This window comes from Tasmannia lanceolata, unplaced genomic scaffold (assembly GCF_043159265.1).
Source record: "Tasmannia lanceolata isolate RefF3 unplaced genomic scaffold, GAP_Taslan_0.1 ptg000008l, whole genome shotgun sequence".
Lineage (NCBI taxonomy): Eukaryota > Viridiplantae > Streptophyta > Magnoliopsida > Canellales > Winteraceae > Tasmannia > Tasmannia lanceolata.
The window spans coordinates 17,486,943-17,509,922 of record NW_027518685.1 but is presented as its reverse complement, the minus strand read 5'-3'; the positions used below and the strand labels follow the sequence as shown (position 1 = coordinate 17,509,922).

Here is a 22,980-nt window from a genome sequence, read left to right as displayed (position 1 = left end):
CTATAATACGCATCCTTTTTGTCCCGCCCCTGTGTTAAAATGTGTTGAGTTTGCTTGGGAGGGAAGGAAAATCTCAAGGGCAGAGGGAGAGAGAGAGGGATGCCAGTAGCCCGGCCAGAGTCTCGCGATGATCGCATCATCGCCCACATCGACATGGATTGCTTCTACGTTCAAGGTCATCTCTCTTTCTCTCCCCTTTTATTTCCAATCTTCATCTTATTGGTTTCTGGATTATTAGGAAATCAGTGAACCTTCAATTCGGATTGCATTTAAACTGATACCCACATGCCCATTATCTTTTCTGATATACAGTGTGTTTCTAATGTACGTTCAAGTCACAATTTGGCCATTCTTAGATTGCAGTTTACACATAAGCTGCAACCTAAAAAGGACCAAAATATTGCACCCAAATTCCAATTTTTCTCTACATCCAAGCACACCATATAATATCATGCCTATTTGGTTTTCCCAATTGACAACGCTGAATTGGTAGTGCAATTAGTATTTGGTTTGCAAGTTGGGAATTGTGGTTCCAAAGGGTGTGGAGAGTGTATTAGCCATAGTTAGAAGTTTGAAAAGTTCAAAGTAATCAAGAAAATATAACAGTGCCAGGGAATTAACCTATCTGGATTCCTCAATTAGCTATGGTAACCATCACAAGATGGGAGGGGTTAGAATGAAAGTCTCTCAATTCTCAACGACGGGTTTTTCATGGAAAGCTTGAGTGTTAGTGTTACAACTTGCCATGTTGCCTTTTGATGTGTGCATATTATTATTGTGTTTATGGGGGTAGTTGTAATGTAGTTATTATGTGGTTATAGCTTGTGTGTTTTAGGGGAGTGGGTGTTAGTTGTTGATGATGAGTCTTTTAAGTGGGCAAATTGATTGATAATGTGTAACTACCTCTGTTCATGTATTTAAATAGTTGTATTATAATGGAAATGTATTAAGTGGGGTAGTTGTAAACCGCTGGTTCTCCCATACGCAGTTAAGGGTTTCTGATGGGTTTTTTGGGGTCTTTGTGGGACAGCTTGTTGCCTATGTAATTGTAAAATCTTTTCTTTTTGGAGTAATAAACTTTTACCTTTAAAAAAAAAGATGAAAATAAACAATGGAAATGTAGAGAAGTTTGCAACCAAGAAAGAAACTTTGTTCAACAGAGTCATGGTTCCTCTCAAATTGAACCTTTAGGAGGTCCAGTTGCCTTGAATCAACCTTTTCCCCCTCTTTTTTCTATTTTTTTATATTTGTGTTATGTCACACGTAACATCTTTTTCTTTTTTTAAAAAATATGTTGTCCCTTGATAAGAAAACAAGGTAATTCAATATTCCGCTTAAAAGAAAAATAAAAGTAATTTATACGTCTTTTTTATCATGTTTAGATGGAGAGGTTGTAGTTTGATCTTAAGTCTCACATATGTTTCATGAATTTACATTCCAAATTAAATGTAGGTATCATTATTAGTAAACCTTAGGGGTGCTCTTTACAGATGGAAGTTATTCAAGAACATTTTGGCATTTCATTTTAAATTTCTCCACATCGCGGGTGATGGTCAAGAATTATCTGCCACATTTGGTCTAACCTAATTCTTTTCTTGTAGTGGAGCAAAGGAAACAGCCAGATTTAAGAGGTTTACCATCTGCTGTTGTACAGTATAATTCCTGGAAAGGTGGTGGCCTGATTGCTGTTAGTTATGAAGCTCGCAAGTATGGTGTGAAGCGGTTAGTAGAATATTCTCATTGGAATCCATGTATTGTTTCTTTGGTATCAATTTTATGAATATCTTATGAGCTAATATCTATTTTTCAGCTCAATGCGAGGAGATGAGGCCAAAAAAGTTTGCCCAAATATCCAATTGATTAAGGTTCCGGTGGCCCGTGGCAAAGCTGACTTAAGTTTGTATCGTCATGCAGGTTCAGAGGTTTGTTGGGTGCAAATGACATGCCTCAATGATTTGGAATCACCTTTTCCCCTAATTATGAGGCATGTTATGTGTTTATTTTGATCGACTTTTGTGATGGACTTTAAACTTGCAGGTAGTCTCTGTGCTTGCAAGCAAGGGGCGGTGTGAGAGGGCATCAATTGATGAAGTTTATCTCGACCTTACCGATGCAGCTGAATCTATGCTATCTGAAAATCCTCCAGAGATCTTGGAAATGATTGACGAGGAGACTCTCAAGTCACATATTCTTGGGCTTAATGAGGCAAGTGATACATTTCTGTTTTTTTTTTTCTATTTGTACAGATGGGAGTTGCTAACTCACCCTCCCTCCAGTGGTAAGCTCTTATGACTCATCTTCAGTAACTCCCTGAGTTAGATATGAGTGTGTGCAGGGTTAAAGTATGGATTTTCCTATTGAACTTTAGTCCTTTCTAAGTTTCTACTTCGCTTGATCTCTCCATAACATACATTATGTATTAAACTTCCTTTTGACAATATGCCCTTTGAGTAAATCCACAAGCACGAAGTTCTTCGCCCAAAACTTTTGTTTTTATATTCTCATGAAAACTTCAAATTGCTTTTAATGTGATAAACCTAAAGACTATGAAAAATTTAGGAAAAAGGACATGATTTAAGAATTGCATAAAGAGTGTTTTAAGTAATCAAAAGAACTTTGATTTAGCACTTGGGGACTTTTTGGAAATATTTTTCATGAAGTTTTGCCATTTACTATTTTGATGACTGATGGGGATATGCCTTGCAAATGAGGGATATAAGCAAAACTTCCAAAGATTAATTTTTGGCTGAAATTGAGTGAAATTCGAGACAACACAAAATATAGCGGCCATTTTGGGAAAAATAACAAAATAAAAATGGAACCTAAATGGTGAGCCCCTTCAGGGTTTGGAATAGAAATGTGAGATGAAGAGGAAAGGTAATTGTAAATGGCTCTTTTTGATAACATTGAGACATAGAATGGAAAAGTACATGATATAATTACGTTTTCTGAGAAGAAGAAAAACATTACCATTCAAAGAAGAAGAAGAAGAAGAAGAAGAAGAAGAACATCTTTCCTATAAACAGATACATACTGGGAACCAGAGCTCCTTTAGATTAATTATAGTTTATTAATGAAATATCAATTGCAAAATCTCACATGCATAATTATTTACAGGGTGAAATAGAGATTCTGCCCAAGGTGGGTGATGAGCTGTTCACTCCTTCAGGTTGGGATAGCAGCTACCTACATGCATATTTGTTTTGTCATCTGGTTTTTAATAGCTCTAGGAGGAGAAAACATGTTGGTGGGGGATAACTTTAATCAGCATCATCATATCCTGTTTAATGCTATATTTCGAGTTCTGGAACCCCTGAAGTATTTTGATATAAAGTTAGAGGAGTCATGTTCTCCCTTCCATTTTTATTCTAAAAATGTTCAGGAAGCAACCTATTATGATGTGCTTTGGGATTTGTTCATATTAGTTCCACATTGAAATTAATAGTAAACAGGGAATTGCCTCCAGGGTAGTGGTGACAAGGAAAAGCTTGTGAAAGAGTGGCTCTGTAGGAGTAATGCCGGTCATCGAGATAAATTGTTAGCTTGTGGAGCCATTATTGTGGCGGGACTTCGGATGGAAGTCTTGAGGGAGACTACCTTTACATGTTCTGCTGGCATTGCTCACAACAAGGTATCGGCACGGTGAAAGTATAAAGGAGAAGTCAGCTTCTTGTCTTTTGTTCTTTCTCTGATAAGTGATGTTAAAACTTGATAAATTTTGAGGGAATGTGGTCTGGCAATTCAATATGACCTCTATTAAAACACATGGTTATTGTTTCCAAGTGCAAACCTGCTTGTTTTTTTCATTAATTTGCATTACATTAGAATTTTATCAATAATACTGGAGCCATCCGATCTTGTTCACAGATGCTAGCGAAACTTGCAAGTGCAATGAATAAACCTGCCCAACAAACTGTTGTGCCCTCCTCATCCGTGAAAGATTTGCTGGCTTCCTTGCCAGTAAAGAAAATGTAACTTCTTTTCTTATTTATGACTCTTTGGAATGAAGAAATAATGACTTTTACTGTATTGTTTTGCATCTTTTAAATTTTGAGTCAACGATCATCATTTTCTCTTCTTTTTTGTTTTTTTTTTAAAATCTTCAGTTTCCTCTGCAGAAAAGTTGGATTTGACCTTCTGTGATGTCGGGTGTTATATATACTCTTTCAAACGGAATGTTTTGCAGGAAACAACTTGGAGGAAAGCTAGGGAGCTCGTTACAAAGTGATCTTGGTGTAAACACTGTTGGAGATATATTGCAGTTTTCCGAGGAAAAGCTACAAGAGCATTATGGCATAAATACGGGGTCTGCACTGCTATCTATTATCTTTGGGTTTAATTAATATATTTTACCCCTTGTACTAAATCGTTAAGGTTATTGTAGCAAGTTCTTAGATAGTTTTGATTTATGTTTCTTATTATAAAGAACATTTGTGAATTTTATTGTCATTCTGTGCTGCAGTGCATGCAGTTTTTTTTAGATTAATGAGATCTGTTTGATTTTTTATTTTTTATTTTTAAATTCTGGTCAATCTTTTTCTGCCATGCATGATTGCCCAAATGGTACCTACCAGGACGTGTATTTGGTCGAACTCTGCTTCGCTACTATTCTGAAGAAGTCTTGGCTTCCAAAAATTCAAAACAATGAATTTCAAACCAATAGTTGGGACTGTTTCAATTCTGATTGCAGGGGTGGTTTGTTGTTGCAAGGGAAAACGTCTACCCAGTTTAGGGAATATAATCTGAAAGAAGGAAAATCATGACGTATATTTATTATGGTCATTGGGTTCTTCAAAACATACATAGAAATGACATGGCTAATAAACATTCTTCCAAATGTCTGCATCCAGTTTATTGTAAAGGCTTCCCAAGAATTACAATCCGAAAGAAGCAGTCATGTTTTTGGCTAGCATACATTATTCCTAATTATGTTATAAGGGAATATTAGTTCCCCAGTAAACTAACAGAAAGGTGAAAAGTGAACAGCCAACTAAGACAAAAATTGACCCATAAGGAATCATAAACATGAAATGAATAAGTACCTTTTCCAAAACATATACCAGTTCCATCAACTAGGAAGCTCATTTGAATGACATAAGGGATTGGGAAGTTCTAAAGGATCTTTGCAGCATTGTCTTTTTTCTTTATTGAATGGCAACGAGATTTTATTTAGAAGATAAGGGCAATGCCGGGGACCAAGATGGTCAGATACAAGCCAAGCCAAGCCAAGCCAAATGTCTAGCCATAATGTCTCATGTTCCTGGGAGCCTCTTGAGTTCATTTCTTTTTCAGACCATCTAAGTATCTAACACGGGATGACAAGTCATTATGACTATTCTTGTGCTCAATTCATCATTGAATAGGCTGCATACCTTTGGGTTTGCAATTTATATCGTTTTTTGCTCATAATATCTTCCATGCTACTCTAAATCATTTACTCCTGACCAAAATGCCATTAAAGATCCATGAGCATATACAACACTAGCTGTGCCTTCTCTAGATTTGTTAAGCATTGATGCTCCCATTCTGTGTCATGTCTGCTGCTGTCTGTAGACAATATTCTCCTTTAGCATTAGTTGAACTCAACAGAACTCTACATTAGATGTTATATCCTCATTTATCATTAGCTGCATTCTGTCTGGAATGTATTATTTGTATTACTGTCGAATGCGTACTGTAACGCACTATTTTCTGATTTGACTGGGAAGTATTCATTCATTTGATCGCAGCAAACTTGTATTGGTGATGGAATAACAATAACAGACTAACAGTGATTTAGTATTTGACTCCTATTAGTCGGCATAAATTTTAATGATCATTTTCTAGCTCTTGATATATAGAATGGTTGGCTGCTGAATGATCTATCCTAGTTTTGGTTTCCACTCCAGCACATGGTTATGGAATATTGCAAGGGGCATCAGCGGGGAGGAAGTTGAGGGCCGTCTGCTTCCTAAGAGCCATGGCTGTGCGAAGACGTTTCCAGGCCCACGAGCATTGAAAACAGCAGCTTCGGTGAGGCACCCCTTTCTGACAAATGGTATCTTTACAATGTTGGTTGTGCATTACTTTTTTATGAGCTCAAAATGTTTTTGTGCTAGTAATATGTAATTTTATTAGATATTACTAAGATTCCAATAACAATCATTCTAACATTTATTAGATTGTTAAATGAATACCATATTTATATTGTTGCAAATTATGATAGTAATATGTAATTTTATATGTGTGTATGTGTATGGGCGTGTCACCATTTTTAAATTTTTAGGAGTTGCCATTGTCAGGCACCTTGTATTCATGTTGAAACTCGGCACACGAATCCGTGTCTACAAATCATGATCATATATACTTTCTATTTTAGTAGTGTCCCCTCTCTAAAATTTGGGAGTTTGCCATGTCCGACACGTCGTGTCCTTGTCGACACGTGAGACTCCTGTCCGTGTCCACAAATCATAGGTATCAACTAATTTTCTTTTAGTGAAACCAATAACTTCTGTTATAATACAAAATTATGTGTAAGAACTCTAGGTTGTATATATTTTATTAAACTTTCCATTCATTGGATTTGCATGTTATCAGTGTGGCGACTTAGTTCAACAATTGCTAATGGTTTCAAAATAATTCTTCTGTACCAGCATTGAAGTATTTATCTGATCTTTCTGACTGATCTTCATCTAGGTTGAACACTGGCTCAATGAGCTCTGTGAAGAACTGAGTGAACGTATTCAATCTGACTTGGACCAAAACAAGCGGGTAGCACACACACTAACCCTACATGCTAGAGCATACAAGGTACATATTGTATTTACTACTTGCTTTTCACATTTCTTCCCCCCCTGTTCTCTAGCTCTCATCAAGCAGTTCTGTGAAATTTTGACCCCTGTAATTGATTTTTGTGCTGATTGTGTGATCCTACAGTCCAATGATGTGGAATCGCACAAGAAATTTCCTTCCAAGTCATGCCCATTGAGATATGGGACAGCAAAAATTCAAGAAGACGCATTGAAACTATTTGACTCTGCGCTACGTGAATTTTTGGAGTCACACAGATTTGAAATGCAAGGAAATTCACAAAACACATGGGGAGTAACATCTCTGTCTGTTTCAGCAAGTAAAATACTAGCTACACCGCCTGTAAGCTCTGAGTTACTTGATTTAGCACTTTTTTATAATCTACAAATGTACTTCATGCTTCCCTCTGACTAAATGAGCTTTTTCTTATTTATCTTTTCATTATTTCCAATAAATGATTTGCCGCCCATATCATCTTCTGCTGTGCACATCTAGACTCTGCGGATGTTTGCTGAAAATATGAATTCCACCTGATTAAGTCTTGGATGAACTCAATTCAGGTTCATGCCAAAAAAGTCAAGGAATGATCAAGGATGGTTGGAGAGTAAATAATTGTGTCTTGAATCTTTCACAAGCTTTTCCTTTCAAAATTACATTATCAGGTTGCAAACATATAATATGTTTATTCCCTAGTGCTGTCGTCTTGTTTCCAATAAGAAAGCAAGACATTTTTCGGCCAAACAAACAATAACTGAAGGGGGACAAAGTAAAAAGAGTTGGAAAAGAAGACAGCCATGTCAAACCATTTCCGAGAATAAAATCCCACATGCCCAAACATTATTTCCTCAGTTCTTCTTGAACCCATCCAAACTGGAAAGCATCAAACCTTAACTTTTCAACAATTAAGTACAGTAATTTATAGAGCAAAGACTTCTTCGAATTAAAACAATCTTGGAAGCCTGGCGAAAGAAGATGAATACAAAACCTAATTTTATGTACCTTTGTTTCTGAAAATGAAGTCCAAAAATTGCTAAACTAAACATGGCTACATCACATTATGAAAGCAAAAGAAAATGTCTACCTGTAGCTTTCATTTTCATGTGCTGAGAGTAGGCAAGTTCTGTCATTAGTCATTACCAACCCATGCATTGTCTAGTTCAGCCAAAACATCTTCTGAAAACCTTTATACCAGTAAAATTTGAACGAAAAAAAACTTTGGGGAGACATTGCATGAAAAGGCTGATCATTGAGTATTATAATATGGGATTTGCTAGCGGCCATCGCAGAAGGCATTTCGCGGATGGCCTGCTGCATGTGACAGCAGCCACCTCATGAATGAATACAAAATCTTCTGAAAAGTGAGCCTGTTTGGCTGCCACCTCATGAATGAATACAAACTCTTCTGAAAAGTGTGCCTGTGTGGCTGCTTTCACATGCAGCAGGCCATCCGCGAAATGCCTTCTGCGATGGTTGGTAGCAAATTCCTTATAATATATATCTGACATAGTTAGAACTACTGATATGTGAAATGGGATTTAACTGATTTTTTGCAGAGAAGCATTGACCAGCTTCCTCAACTTTGCTGCATTTGGGGTCAAGACCACTTTTTCACTGTATTTGCCGAGTACTTGGCTTCATTACACATCGCCACATCTAGAAACACACATAACATGTATAAGCCTCACGAATTTTCTGAACTTAAAAAGAAAAAATTAATAAAAATACCAAAAAATATATTAAAAAATTAGAAAAACGTATGCTTCATTTGCAACCAAATATCATCATCCAACCATCAATACACTAACAAAATAAAGTATCAACCCAAATGTTTGTGAAAGAAAAAAACTTTTGAATGGATATAGGAAGGACAAAACCCACAAAAATAAGAATTTCTGCTCACCATTCGGAGTGATCAGGCACACTCAAATCCACCAGTAATAGCCTTGTTTTGGTGATAGAAATCCACAAGGATTGACAGTTCTTGATTTTGGTGAACGGTTGTGGAGGAATCACTAAAACAAAAAATTGAGAAAAAAAAAATCCCTAAAGCCTCTTAACTCTCTAAATTCACCAAATATATGATGTTAGAATAGGAAATAAGTCTTAGAAGACCTTCCTCCACTTAAAACTTAAGAGGGTTTTAAGGCAAAATATGACTCGGATTGCATTTTACCTATTTGAGCATGACATACCTATGAGCCGTACACCTCTCATCAGAGGCATATTCTTTGCCTTTTTACACCTTACATGCGTCTTCTGAAAAAACTTTCACCTTTGATGTGAAACACATTTTTTACTGCATTTTAAGGTGTTTCTCAGGCGCCTCGCCTTGAGGCGTGCCTCAGGGTGTACTCCTTCCATGCCTTCTAAAATATCTGTATATATTTACAATTGCATGCATGCATGCATTTGCATATGTATATTTCAAAGTTGTAATGTCAAACAGTCTTTGTCAATTGTCATGCCTTGGATTATCTTTCTTGATACTGTGTGTTTGAATATGTGGGAAATCGTGCTTCCTGTAGGGGACATGTTCAATTTTAAGGTTCTTTCGTGGAAGCAATCCTTCTTGCTCTTCATCAACGCAGGCATGTGATGGATTTATTGAAGACGATGTTCCACCATCACCCTCAGGTATTTCCCCACCATATTGATACTGAACCTTTTTAAGTTGTCTATCATCTCTAGGGCACTGGTCTAAGGAAAAGTCTTCATTCAGGAAGTGAAAGCTGTTCGGGGATGAATCAAGGTGAGCAACAAAGAGAGTCTCCACACAAAGAAATGATCACTGAGAAGACCATGCCTAGTTTGGATCGATTTGTACGGAAAAGTGAAATAAGGGAGCACAAGGTTGAAAAGGTCTGCCTTACTTTTATGCTTGAACTCTTTCTTCCGTTTTCTCTCTGTACTTCTCATAACACTTTAGGCCAATATATAGACTCATTGAATTTATCTTCTCAGTTTTTCCTAAAACTACTTCTGAAAGAGGCACTCTTGCCAAAGAGACTTTTTAAAATAAATTTTGCTATTTTCTAAATAAATGGTTACTAAATTTATATAAAAAAACAAAAAGAAACCCTTCCATCTTTCAATGTCTCGTGCTAGTAGCTTTCTAGGTTTTCCCCAGCTTCAAATTAATGCCAATAAATTCTGACCAAAATCTTTTTTTTTGCATTAAGTAACTCATGCGACTGCTTTTGTTGAAATGGTGCTAAAAGGTTTCTCCTGTCATGCTTGCTCAAGTCCAAGCATATTGAACACATCCATCTCTATATTTGCATCCTGCAGCCATAAGTACACCCAATGACCTGTTTGAAGCAGTTTCATACTTTGTTTGGGTTTAGAATGCATGACAGTTCCATCCAAATGAGACAAAAGTCAAAATATAAAAGGTTTCATTTTTACTGGGTAAACGAATACAAAGTAAGAAAGAGTGGTGATAAGGAAGACTCCATAAAGCTACTTCAAAGAAAAAAGTCTCACACTCCCAAACAATACAACTACACCCCGGTTCTCTAACTCATCCAAAATATGAAAAACATCTCACTTTTTCCAACCACAAAATTATGTTTTACAGAAAGACCCCTTCTTCAAACAATCTTGGAAGCCAAGGAGAAACAAGATGAAAACTAGATCTAAATTATCTGAAAACTTAATTTCTTAGGAAAAAAAGGGTAGCCCGGTGCACGAGGCTCCCTCCATTGCGGGGTCTGGGGAGGGCGAGATGTATGCTTTTCATCTTTGCTAAATTTAAATATGCCTACTACACACAAGCATTGAATACATTTTTCATCTTTGCTGCACTTAAGGTAGTAGCAACCCTCTTATTCTGTCTGCGCCTGGTCTTGGATCCAATACACATGCCACACACAATATGTACACAGTATGCAGGCATGCCCCTAGTTCTGGGAAGGTGCTTTGTGTTGCAACCATGAAGTTGTGGATTCAAGTTCGTTTACCTATAAAAAAATGAATGACTGTATGTATGCATGCATGTGCATACTTCTCCATGACTCCATCCAATTTCTAATGTTTACTGTTTCTAAGTATTTGTGCCCTGCATTTTTTTTTTAATAATTGGAATGTTTGAATGTATGGTTTACCCATGATTCTCGTAGGGAAATTGTTCAATTTTAAGATTCTTTCATGGCGGCAATCCTTCTTGCTCTCCATCAAAGCGGAAACATGATGGGTTTATCCCAGATACTCTTCCGTTATCACCCTCAGGTATTTTCTAATCGAACAGGTCCCGACCATCAGGAAATTTTCTTGTCTCTACCAGGTATTGAACTGAAGCAACATGTTAATTCAGGAAGTGAAAGTAATTCAGGAGTGAATCGAATTGTGCAACAAAGAATCTCTTCTCATGAAGAGGTGGTCACTGACAATGCCACACCTAGTTTGGATCGAGTCGCACGAACAAATGAGATATGGGAATACAAGGTCGAAGAGATTGACCCCAATGTAATTGATGAGCTGCCATTGGAAATCCAGGAGGAAGTCCGAGGCTGGTTTCGCCCGCTGAAGCGCGCTAATACAGTGAAGCGAGGTTCTAGCATATCTCATTACTTTTTACCTGCCAAAAAATCTTAGGACGTAAAAATTCTTAAGTTATTTGCCCCCGAAGATCCCTTCCCAGAGACTTTGCTGCCAATTCTTTCTTTTAGTACTTAAGCTGAAAAGAAAATTCCAAAAATCTCATATCGAGAATCAGTACGGAGGCTCTAGGTTGACATCAATTGGTTTATTGTCGTTCACATAGCAGCTGTTAGAAACCTCTTGTTTCAATCAACATGATCTTGATTCGTAAGTGTGATATTTCACTATCATACTAATCTCAATATCTTGGCATTGAAAGCTTACTCTTTTTTTTGCCATTGAGTTCCCATTGATGTTCCTTTGAGTTTCTCCGTGTTGCTCTTGGAGTCTAGCCCTCTTATCCAAATAGCTATCTGTAGCTTGAGTACAATCACATCCACATGCCATGGAATTGTATTATGTATGTACAGGTCCTTCCGCCTAGAGTCTGTAAATTAATTGCCAGTACTTTGGTTTGTAAGCAGGCAATAACAGAAACCCAAGTGAGTTATATAGGAGAAATGTTTATAAGCAAGTTCATTAGATATTTCTTTTTGTTCTGGTCTTGTGAAATATGTTCTTTTCCATGATTACAAAACGCGTACTCATGTTTGATTTTTATAGCAATGCTAATTTCAGGTGTAATTCAATTTTTAGGAAACATGCATTCTGAAATTTTGCTGCAAGTCGATATTACTGTATTGATTAGGAGCATGGTTTTAAATTTCGGTTTCGGCTAAAATTTTGGACTTATCTAAAACCAAAATTTCAGTTGAAATCCTGAAATTCCGGGCGAAATTTGGTATTGGCGTACGAAACACCGGATTTTTGAGATGAAATTTCAATCGAAATTCTTTAACGAAATTTCTGAAATTTTGAACGAAATTTGGTAAATTTCGGTTTTGGTCCCTTTTCGTTTCGGTCCTAACCGAATGATATTTCGGTCGAAATTTAAAGGGAAAAATGCACTCCCGTTGTGGTTTCTGACACATTCAACTTAAACCCAAAAGTTTAAAAAGTTACAAGTAGACCCCATGAGGTTTCAAAACGTGACAAGTACACCCACAACGTCCACTGTCTGTCAGTTTAACCTGACGGAAAGACTAAAACTAACCATGGTTAATATTTTGAGGATAGAAATACCCTCATTTGCAGAGGGATTAGGGTTACGCCATTTCCCACCGCCGACGTCGCCCCTCCGGCCGCCGCCTTCGTCTCCACCTTCGGCCACCGCCGTCACCTCCACCACAGACAATCGAACCTCACCCCATGGCTACATCAAACCAACATTTCAAGAAAAAAACTTTGATAAAAACAAAAAATAAAGCGCTAAAACATTAGGGTTTTTGTGCAAATCATTATAATGATGTGAATGAAGACAAATAAAACTCATAAATGGAGGGTTTATGTTGATAAATCAACAAGGGTTTGAATCAAATCCCAAATTTTAGTTTTCAAGTATGAAAATCCTAATTTTCAGTTGGGGAAGACGAAGGCATTTTGGTCTTTTCCCCCACGCCGCCAGCTCCGTCCAGTTAAAAAAATCCAAAGAAACCACAGGGGGTCTACTTGTAACTTTTTAAACATTTGGGGTTAAGTTGAATGTGTAGGAGTGGGCTGGGTGTATTTTTCCCAAATTTAAAACCATGTGTAGGAGTGGGCATTTATACTAGTAGTGTATGTTTTCAAGAAGCATTAATTGGTAGAAGAAGAATAATCTAGTGTATGTGTATACACTGAACATTTGGTGTTTATACTATGCACCATCCACTTGCCATAGGCGATGATGACCTGGGAAAACTAGGATCCTTCTTGAACTCTCAGTCTCCTCTGTGTCCTTTTCGGGTTCTGTTTCCCCTTTTTCCCTTTCCCTCTTGAGTCATGATTGAGCTCTTTTAATTGATGAAATTCATTAAAATGGTGAGATCTTAGTGCAATCTGAGACGTAAAGCTTTAGATGCAGAATAAAAAGTGTTGAAATGTTTGAATTTGTATCTATGCTGGGGCTGACATTCACTCTCTCTTCTAATGATATTAGCACTCATCTCTTCACTTTAGTTTTTCCATATTTCTTGTTACATTTAAAAACAAGTTATTAGAAACTAATCAGCAACTACTATTCAAGAAAAAAAAAACTACTCAGCAAGTTTGTTTGTTTGTTTTCCTGCTAAATTAGCATTGAATTGAAAGGAAAAAAAAGAATAACATAACAAACATCTGGGAAGATCCAACAGCGACTAACAAACCCAAGCTAAGAGAGAAGATCCAGAGCGAAGAAAATAATAGGAGAAAAAACAAGCTTAACAAATTCATAACTGCGAATAACTAGAAGCTTCATCTACAAGAAATCGATGGTTTTTTTTCGGAGGGGAGTTGAAAATGCAATCAGTTAAAATCCCATTGCAGGCTAGCCAGTCTACACAACAGTTAAATCCGATTTTGTTATGAATAAAAGATTACCATAACAAAATCGGTGAACAGAAGATAAGATAATTTCAGGGTAAAATTATCCAAGCAGAATAGCTAATCCCAGGAACAGCTCTTATGCAGTAGAACATTCAAAATAGCTAATCAAGTATGCAGTAAAATATTCAATATATATATATATATATATGAGGAAACTGTTGGTGAGCTCAACCAAACTTATGGTGAGCTAGCTTGCCCAATCACATGGGTCCCACATTTTGGGGAGTGATCCAAACCATTCATTTGCAAGGCCTTATCATAGATAGGGGGTGTACCAAAAATCAGCTCCATAGGATCATCCTAACCCCTCCATTTGTGGAGGACAAAAATGGGGCAGATTTGTGTCTGTCCATTTTTGTCCTCCACAAATGGAGGGGTTAGGATGATCCTATGGAGCTGATTTTTGGTACACCCCCCATCTATGTAACAGACTTTCAAATGAATGGTTTGGATCATCCTAACAAAGTGGGCCCCCATGTGATTGGGCAAGCTAGCTCACCATAAGTTTGGTGAGCTTAAGCTCACCAACAGTTTCCTCTATATATATATATATATATATATATATATATATATATATGAGGAAACTCACCAAACTTATGGTGAGCTAGCTTGCCCAATCACATGAGTCCCACATTTTGGGGAGTGATCCAAACCATTCATTTGCAAGGCCTTATCATAGATAGGGGGTGTACCAAAAATCAGCTCCATAGGATCATCCTAACCCCTCCATTTGTGGAGGACAAAAAAGGACAGACACAAATCTGCCCCATTTTTGTCCTCCACAAATGGAGGGGTTAGGATGATCCTATGGAGCTGCTTTTTGGTACACCCCCTATCTATGATAAGGCCTTGCAAATGAATGATTTGGATCACTCCCCAAAATGTGGGACCCATGTGATTGGGCAAGCTAGCTCACCAATATATATATATATATATATATATATATATATATATATATATTTTTTTTTTTTGCACATGTAAAATGTAATCTTGCAAGAAAGAACGAGGCCTTTTTATATCAGATATCATCTCGTTGTGGACATGCATAACAAATTCTTGATTCCTGGCAACATACTATACTGTCTACGATAAAAACACAGTGATGACGCCCAAACTCCGACTACATATACTAGCTTGGTCGAGCCTGTGATCCTGCGCTCACAGAAAAAGCGTCAGTGGACCAAGAGTTGTGAGGGCCAGGACAAGTTACCAGCGATGAAGAAAAGATTGGATCGAATCCCTTTGCTTGAGTGCGTAGATGTCCTTTTATAGGGGAAGAGACTCACGATGTCCATGACGCCAGTCATGTCCTTGATTTTGTCCGCGTGGGGCGTAATTATGGTTTTAAATTTTGACCAAAATCCAATATTTCAGTAATTTCGATCGAAATTTTGCCCTAAAAATCCAGAATTAGTGCGCGTCTACCAAATTTCGCCCGAAATTTCAATTTCGGATAAGTCCAAAATTTAAAACCATGGGCGTAATGGCAGCAGTTACAATCGTGGGGCATGATTCCCTGAAATTCTAGGCGGAGATGGAGGGTGGTACCCTTGGCGGGAATCTTTGAATTTGTACAGGGTGTATTTAGCGCAACGGTCATCCGGATTGGTCGCTTGATGGCGGGATATTCGCTGTTGTGTCCGATGTGCTTGAGAGTCGGTACCGATGGTGGGAGAGGTGGTTTTGGCGAGACTCCTAGTACGGATTTGGCGGGAGAGCTAGGTCGGTGCCGATCCGATTTTCCCGACAATGAGTCTATGTTAAGCGGGTCTTGTTCATGGGGTTGAGGCAATTTTACCCCTAACACATAGCAACTAAAAACAGATAGGGAAATGATAATCCCACACCCTTGATTCAATAATGGCTAGTACAGTAGTACTAGTTTTTCTGTCTGAGATAGTTGAATCGTCGAAGACATGGTGATGTGAAAAGATTTTAAGGAGGGACTAGGTAGAGTTATTAGAAAGCAACCTCGAAAAAGAGCAAGCTCCAACACAGCTTCTTTATAGCTTCGAAGAAACTGATGTGAAAGGTTCATTTACGAAGCGAATCAAGAAAATATCTCTGTACTTTTTTTGAAAAAAAAAAATCCTGGACTAAGGAAGCTCTGTGCCCTCAGCATGTAGTACATTACAGGACAACATAAGTCAGATGGTCTGCATTCGTTCTTAAAGTGAGGTTCGGAGGATGCAAAATAGTCGGTCATTGTTTTGTTTAGTCCCACATCGAATTAGAAAAAACCTTTCACAAGTTATATTACTAGAGATACTAAATATTGATTAGTGTGGTGGGAAATATATATAAAATGCTGCAGTTAATATCAGATACCAACTGACGCAGTTAAATATATTTCTCTCTTTTTTTTAATCTTGTTTAGCAAGCTATTTATAGATAAATCATATTTGCACCTCCTTTTTCCTATCTGTTTCTAAAAATCACAAGAAAGGTGTTAGAAAGTCAGTGCAAGTAACACACTTGAAGCAAAACTCTCCATTTTCTCTCTTATCCAATTACTTCCCTAGAACTACTTATTGCACAACACAGATTTGTTTTTTGTGCATATGGGCGCCGTGGACCAACCATCGTTTTCTAATTTCTTGCCCTTCTTTCCGTTAGCAAGAGAGTAGCAGATCATTCCATGTTTCTAGGTTTTAGAAATCTCAGGATGAATGAGAGCTTTCTAGAACCTTGATTTCTTACTTAAAATCCAAGAAACGCTTTCAAGACAGCATACAACAACTTGATCATGAACCCTCTTTTACACTATTTTCAAACTACAACCTGGTTTCTAAAATCCGTGTATCCAAACGGCCCCTAAGTGAGTACACAATCCCTCTCTCTAACAGGAAAATGCGTTTGTTAAATTTTGAAAACATGTTTCCTTGATTTTTGTGAAATGATCAATTACTCTAAAAGCTGTAAGCTGTTGCGTTGTGCTTTTTATTCATTTAAACCTCAACACTCCCTTTTGTGTGGCCCCTCATTTTTTGGGTTGGTACATGTGAATAGAGTAATTGGTTGTTTCACTAGCTAAGTTCTAAACCCAAAAGTGAGGGCCACATGTGCCACGTGTAGGCCAACTCAAAGAAAGAGGGGTCACACGTGAGGCGGAGTGTTAAAGTATGAAAGATTAAATAACGCCTTCTCCAACAGCTTAAGCTTTTGGAGTAACTGGTAGTTTCACAGCTCAAATCGGGCATAAAGATAAACTTTTAACTAAACTTTATATAATAAGACAATACTTCTACAGATCGGAAAGTTAGGATCATCCTATGGAGATACAGCCTATTTATGTTGTGGCCCAACAAATGAACGGTTTTGATCATCCTAAGTGAGCCCCACTTTACTTTTTGGAAAATACTGAACTTCACACACACAGCATTAAAAAAATCGTTGGCATATATTACTTCGTTTCTTTGCAAGACAAAGTGAGAGCCCTCTCATTGTCAAACCATGGTCGTAGGGATACGAGGGGAATGCCTACCCTTGCAAAGATCAGCAGCAAGGACGCCCCCATTGGATCCAGGTCATCAAGAGCTCCCAAGAGCTCCCCCATACATAAAAAATTTACCCCTTTTCTAGAAAATTTTCAATCCTATTGGCCCTCATAATATTTCCTACAGCAGCTTTAATCTCACATCCAAAGGGCCCCCCTAAGGCTTTTACTTAACAAGAGAAAAAAAAGTTAAGTGCTGTCAGCAGTGAAGTGATAGCCATGTAGAAGTGGGCGACTCTAAAGCCATGTTTGGCAACCTTGAATTTTTTTTTCACGGAATATTACATTACAAAATGGTAAGAGAGGGGGCATAAGGTGAGTGGGAAAGGGAGAGAATTGTGAGGGCATGAGTGAGGAGATGGTTCCAAGTGGCTGAAAAATAAAGAAAAAACTCTATTTTGAGTAGAGTTTTTTTTTTTTTTTTCCTTATTTTTAAGCTACTCCACACCCTCTTACCAATCATGCTCTCTATATTCTCTTGCCCCTCCCACCCTCCTTGCCCCTCTTCCACAATTTGACAAGCTTATATTCCATGGAAAAAAAAATTCATGGCTGCCAAACAAGTCCTAAGTATCTTTTATTTGTATTACAAACATAGGACTAACATGTCAGATAGGCAGAGAGTCATATTACTACTCATGTTAGTGTAGACACTCAAATGAAGCAGCAACACCCATCTTGTAAGAAGCAACTTTTTGGATATCAAATCTGACCATATCCCAAGCTATCTTTTGTCAATCCTTGTGTCTGTTCATTACAGAGAAATGTTAACTCAAATTGACCTCTTGATTGCTCTTGTAAAGATGCTAACCTTCAGATTCTTGATGGTCTCTAATCAAATTGGATGGGTGCAAAAGTCACAAGCTTTGTTCTTTCTAATGCATACCCACAGTTGTTCCTAATTCATTTGGCTTTTCCAAGTGATAAAATTTCCTATTTTATATCTTTTCCGGATGTCATCTTGGGGAAGTCCTAGCTAAATTAGCTACAGTAGTCTGTCTTCCTAAGCCTTCTGGTTATCTTCCCTTGTTCCTTTGCAAGCATTCACCATTAGCTCTCTCGAGGGTTCAGAGAACCGTTTTCAAATGACCAAAATATCCTTCCAATAATCTCAATATATTCTCGTTAGACACAGTGGTGAATTGTTCAAAAGAAACAGCAGCTGATATCGCATTTGGATCTCTACACTGTCTTCAGTTGTTTATTAGTTTGAAGTAGAATGAGGTAAATAGGATGCCATAGTTTATGATGCCTTTCACATACCTGGGAATCCATTTTGCTGCTTTGAAGTGAGATTTTTATGTGAGCATGAAGTTCAATAAGGTGAATTTCTGGTGTAGACCACTCACAGAGATTATCAAGCTCAATTTGATTCTTGATTTCTTAGGGAACTTGTTGCACTAACATGTCAGTGCCATTATTAGGTCTTTTTATGAGCAAGTTTGTTTGGAGTTTGGACAGATTAAGAAGTATTTATAAACTATTAATAGAGAGTATTTAGAAATTAATGTTATGTATAGCAAGTTGGTTTGGATAAATTTAGTACTTTTAGATGGTTGTTCTCAGCATATTTGTTTGACCAAAACCTAACTACCCTTCCCTCAACCCCAAGGTTTTAGTTTTCTGGACAACTAACATCCTCCCAAAACCTACATGACTCAGCAGACTTAATATATTAAAATACTAGCTTATATGATCCATTGCGATTGACAAGTGAGCACTGTTAAAGTATAAAAGATAATAATGCCTTTCTCCAACAACTTAAGCTTTTGGAGACGTTGGTTAGTTAACATGGTATCAGAGCCATTGATCCGGCACTGACCACAAAACAACCACTTCCGCTTTCCGGCGGATGGCGATCTTGCCGTCCGCCTGGCCACAAACTCTCCCTCCTATTCGCTGTAAATACGGCCATAGTTGCGCCATTTTTTTAAACGTCTACTTGCAAAATCTACTTGCACCCGCTGTTGCACGACTAATTCTTAGTGCTCTGTCTAGAATTTCTTCTTGGCTTTAACACATGTGGGCTGCAATTTTTGTCCTAAAGCCATCTGTAATTACTTGCATGCCACATGGCCTTCTCAGTTTCTATGCACAATGAAGAGAAATGGTAAGCAATAAAAAGGTAGTCCATCAAATCATCAATATCCATCTGAGTCAAAGCACTAAAGTATAAAAGATAATAACACCTTCTCCAAAAGCTTAAGCTTTTGGAGAAGTTGGTAAGTTAACAAGCACCAAATGAGAGTCACTCTCAATCCAAATGAGGGCAAGAGGGAACAAGGTGGTGAACAATTGGAGATCATAGAGGACAGCAAGCATTTCAAGTTTTCAACAACCATGTTACTCATAGGATCAAGCTCAACACAAGACCCTCCAAGAAACTAGGCAGAAGAGTTTTTTATGAGGCTTCCACAGCCTACTTGCTTAGGATTAAGCTTTGTAGCGCATCGAAGTTGAGTTTGAGACATTGAGCAGCGTAGGGGCAGACCAGATAACCAGTAGTATTCGCGGAGCCATTGAAACAAGGTGAATGAACAGCGTCTTGCTGACTAATCATGGTAAGTATCAGGAAGATACTTCCAATACCAATTCACTTGCTTGATAATTTGATGTCTTGAGATACATTGATTGTGGAATTTGGCATCTAATCTCGTATTCCAAATCAGGCCAATCAAGTAAGCATCGAGTCGCAGATAGGAAAAACATAGGGTGCTTGTTAAATTTGCAACTACCAAACCAGTTTGCAAAGAGATCTTGGAAGTAGTTCGTGGAGCCACTGAAATTTGAACCAAGATTCAATGAATGCTCATAATGCTTCACTTAGAACAGGTGAAGATTTTTCACTGCGCTTACCAAAAATTACATCAAAAGGCGAGGGAGAAATGTCGAGCTTTGAGTATAAGGTAATGAAATCACAGAGAGAACATGCTTTATGAGGATTGATTTGCCAACATAAGAGAAGTGGTTCCTACACCACCCTATAATGTGATTTTTGTCAGCTGAAAAGGGGCGAAGCAATTTTCTTTGGATGATCTGAATGAAGAGGACCTCCAAGATAATGAAGGGAATCTTTGTTTGGGGTTTTTAAAAAAATCAGCATATCAATCTTATTAAATCCAGTTGTTGTGTTAACCTTGAGAAAGGGAAAGGATTTCCCGGCATCCCGTGGATACAGTTATAGACACTCCGCTCTTTCTTTCTTTTTCTGAAAAAGGTGACAATTTATTGCTAAAAGATCAAGTGATACAAAGGGGACAAGCAGTCCCCAGAAGGCAGGAATCCAGCCACAATAAAGTAGAAAAGAAAATTTACAGAGACAAATCCCGACTACAAATATACTCAGCCCATCCCTCTAAATAGACACTCCGCTCTAAATATATAGCTACCATAAATCATAGGATTGTTAAAGTATGGAATTGCTATTAGCTTTATTTCCTTTTCCATTACCTATACAACTAGGACTCTTAGGGGCCGTTTGGATACACGGATTTTAGAATTCTGATTTTTAGTTTGAAAACAGTGTAAAACAGGCTTCATGATCTGGCTGTTGCATGCTTTCCTAGTAGCTTTTCTTGAATTTTAAGTGACAAAACCAGGTTTTAAAACCTGAAAATATGGGAGGATCTGCTACTCTCTTGCTGACGAAAAGAAGGGCGAGAAGCCAAAAATGAGTAAAAAATGATGGCTGATCCACTTCTTCTCTTTTCCCTTAGCTACAATTTTGAAGAAATTCCAGATTCTAAAATCCGTGTACCCAAACGGCCCCTTAAACTATGGATTGCTGTATAAGCCAAATATAAATTAATCTTGAAAACACCCGTGTGGCTGTTACAATTTCCAAAAGGATCTATGAACAGTGATGAGTGCCATTGAAAACAAAAAACCATGTAAGTCTCTAGTGGAGTGTTGTGTTGAGAAAAGTGTGGTTTCTCAAAATAACACCCCTCCTCTTTGATTTCGGAAAGCATGATTAAAAAAAATAGAAAACATTTAAAACATCACCCTAGAAGCTTCTCCAATGGGAAGAAGGGCTCTTCAAAACTCAACCTTTTAGTCTCCCCTCCCCCTTCATTTCGATCTCCAGCTTATTATCCTCTTGCTACTACCTGTGGTGTGCAACTGAGGACCAGTGAAAGCCTCCGCAACCCCTTGCAAGGCAAATGCTATCAGAGATTAAGCGGCCTCTTTTCCAAGTAGGGATTTTTCGTGACTCGAACATTTGACGTGATGGCTGTTCTAATACCAAATGTTAGGTACCTAACCAATACGCCAAAAGCCCCAAAGCTGATGGAATGCGTTAATTTTGGCCGAAATTACAAAAAACTCAACCCAAAAAAACCGACTTTTGAGCGTCTTTACCTAATTTCGGCCAAAATGATATTGCCCCCCACCAATGCCTCAACCAGGAACCAATCTCACAAAAACCGTTAGAGGGGGGTAGTCATTACAAATTCTTTATTCCGTGCAAAATATTATATTGTCTGTGATAAAAACATAGCAAATATAAATAGATAGAGAAATGATATTTCCCCACCCTTGAATCAATAATGGCTAGTGTTTCTCTCTGAGATAATTGAATCCGCCGATGCAGGATGTACCAGGTCGAAGGCACGGTGATGTGAAAAACTTTAGAACTGACTAAGTAGAGTTTTAGAAAGCAACCTCGAAAAAAGAGCAAGCTGCAACCCAACTTCTTTTCAGCCTGGAAGAAACATTGATGTGAAAGGCTCATTTACAACGAAAACTCCTCAGAAAGCGAAGCATGGCTTCTTAATGACGAGAGAGAGAGGGAGAGATTTTCTATAGAGAAAAGTACGGATGTGGGCCAATGTTAGTGAAAATACGGATTACGGGCACCTTTTAAAACAAGAATAAAAAAATGAATTAATTTCAAAATCGGGTGGTGAAAAGACCCTGATACTCTTCTGACATTGACAGAGTCCTCATTTTTCATTACTGCCTATTAACTTGGCACTCTTCACGAGGATTCTTTTGGTTTGTTTGAATGGGTATTTGAACCGAAAGAACCTTGGGTTCGTTTTATCTTGGCCGTCGGAAATAACTAGAGACGGATCGATGTGTGACACATTTTGAAAAAAAATTTGAGACGCTGACGTTATTGAATATTTTTTGGAATGCTGCCGTTATCTTTTCTCACTTCTCTTGGTAACGTTATTTAATACATCTCTTTTGGCTTAGAATATTTTCCCTTCTCTTTTGCTCCTAATTATTTACGTCACCGGCGTACCCATTATTTCTGCCGGTGTACCCACTTTTGGCTTAGAATCTTTTCCCTTCTCTTTTGGTCCTCATTATTTACGCCGGCATACCCATTATTTCGGCTGGAATATCAAAGGGTACCCGGCGGAAATAATGGTTACAAAGAGGGGAATAGGAATAATGGTACGCCGATGGAAATAATAGTTACAGATAGGGGATGGGTACGCCGGCGGAAATAATGGGTACGCCGGGGAAAATAATGGGTTCGCCGATGGAAATAATGGTTACAGATAGGGGATGGGTACGCCGGCAAAAATAATTGATATGCCGGCAAAAATAATGGGTTCGCCGATGGAAATAATGGTTACAGAGAAGGGAATACGAATAATGGTACGCCGATGGAAATAATGGTTACTGATAGGGGATAG

General features: G+C 37.9%; 1 protein-coding gene across 2 annotated transcripts; it reads left to right on the top strand.

Moving 5' to 3' along the window:
- The first annotated feature begins 17 nt into the window (after positions 1 to 17).
- On the top strand, positions 18 to 11,914 carry POLH (Y-family DNA polymerase H). 2 transcript variants are annotated; one of them, XM_077388291.1, is made up of 14 exons: positions 18 to 175; positions 1,602 to 1,722; positions 1,811 to 1,922; positions 2,038 to 2,205; positions 3,467 to 3,631; positions 3,868 to 3,971; positions 4,187 to 4,306; positions 5,889 to 6,012; positions 6,676 to 6,789; positions 6,916 to 7,131; positions 9,315 to 9,423; positions 9,509 to 9,648; positions 10,908 to 11,016; positions 11,102 to 11,914. In XM_077388291.1, exons 1-14 carry the CDS (start codon positions 100 to 102, stop codon positions 11,380 to 11,382), a joined length of 1,959 nt encoding a protein of 652 aa, XP_077244406.1. In that variant the 5' UTR covers positions 18 to 99; the 3' UTR covers positions 11,383 to 11,914. The 2 variants fall into 2 exon arrangements, with proteins under 2 accessions (XP_077244406.1, XP_077244407.1); XM_077388292.1 differs by having other exon boundaries at positions 38 to 175; positions 1,655 to 1,722.
- The last annotated feature ends 11,066 nt before the right edge of the window (positions 11,915 to 22,980 follow it).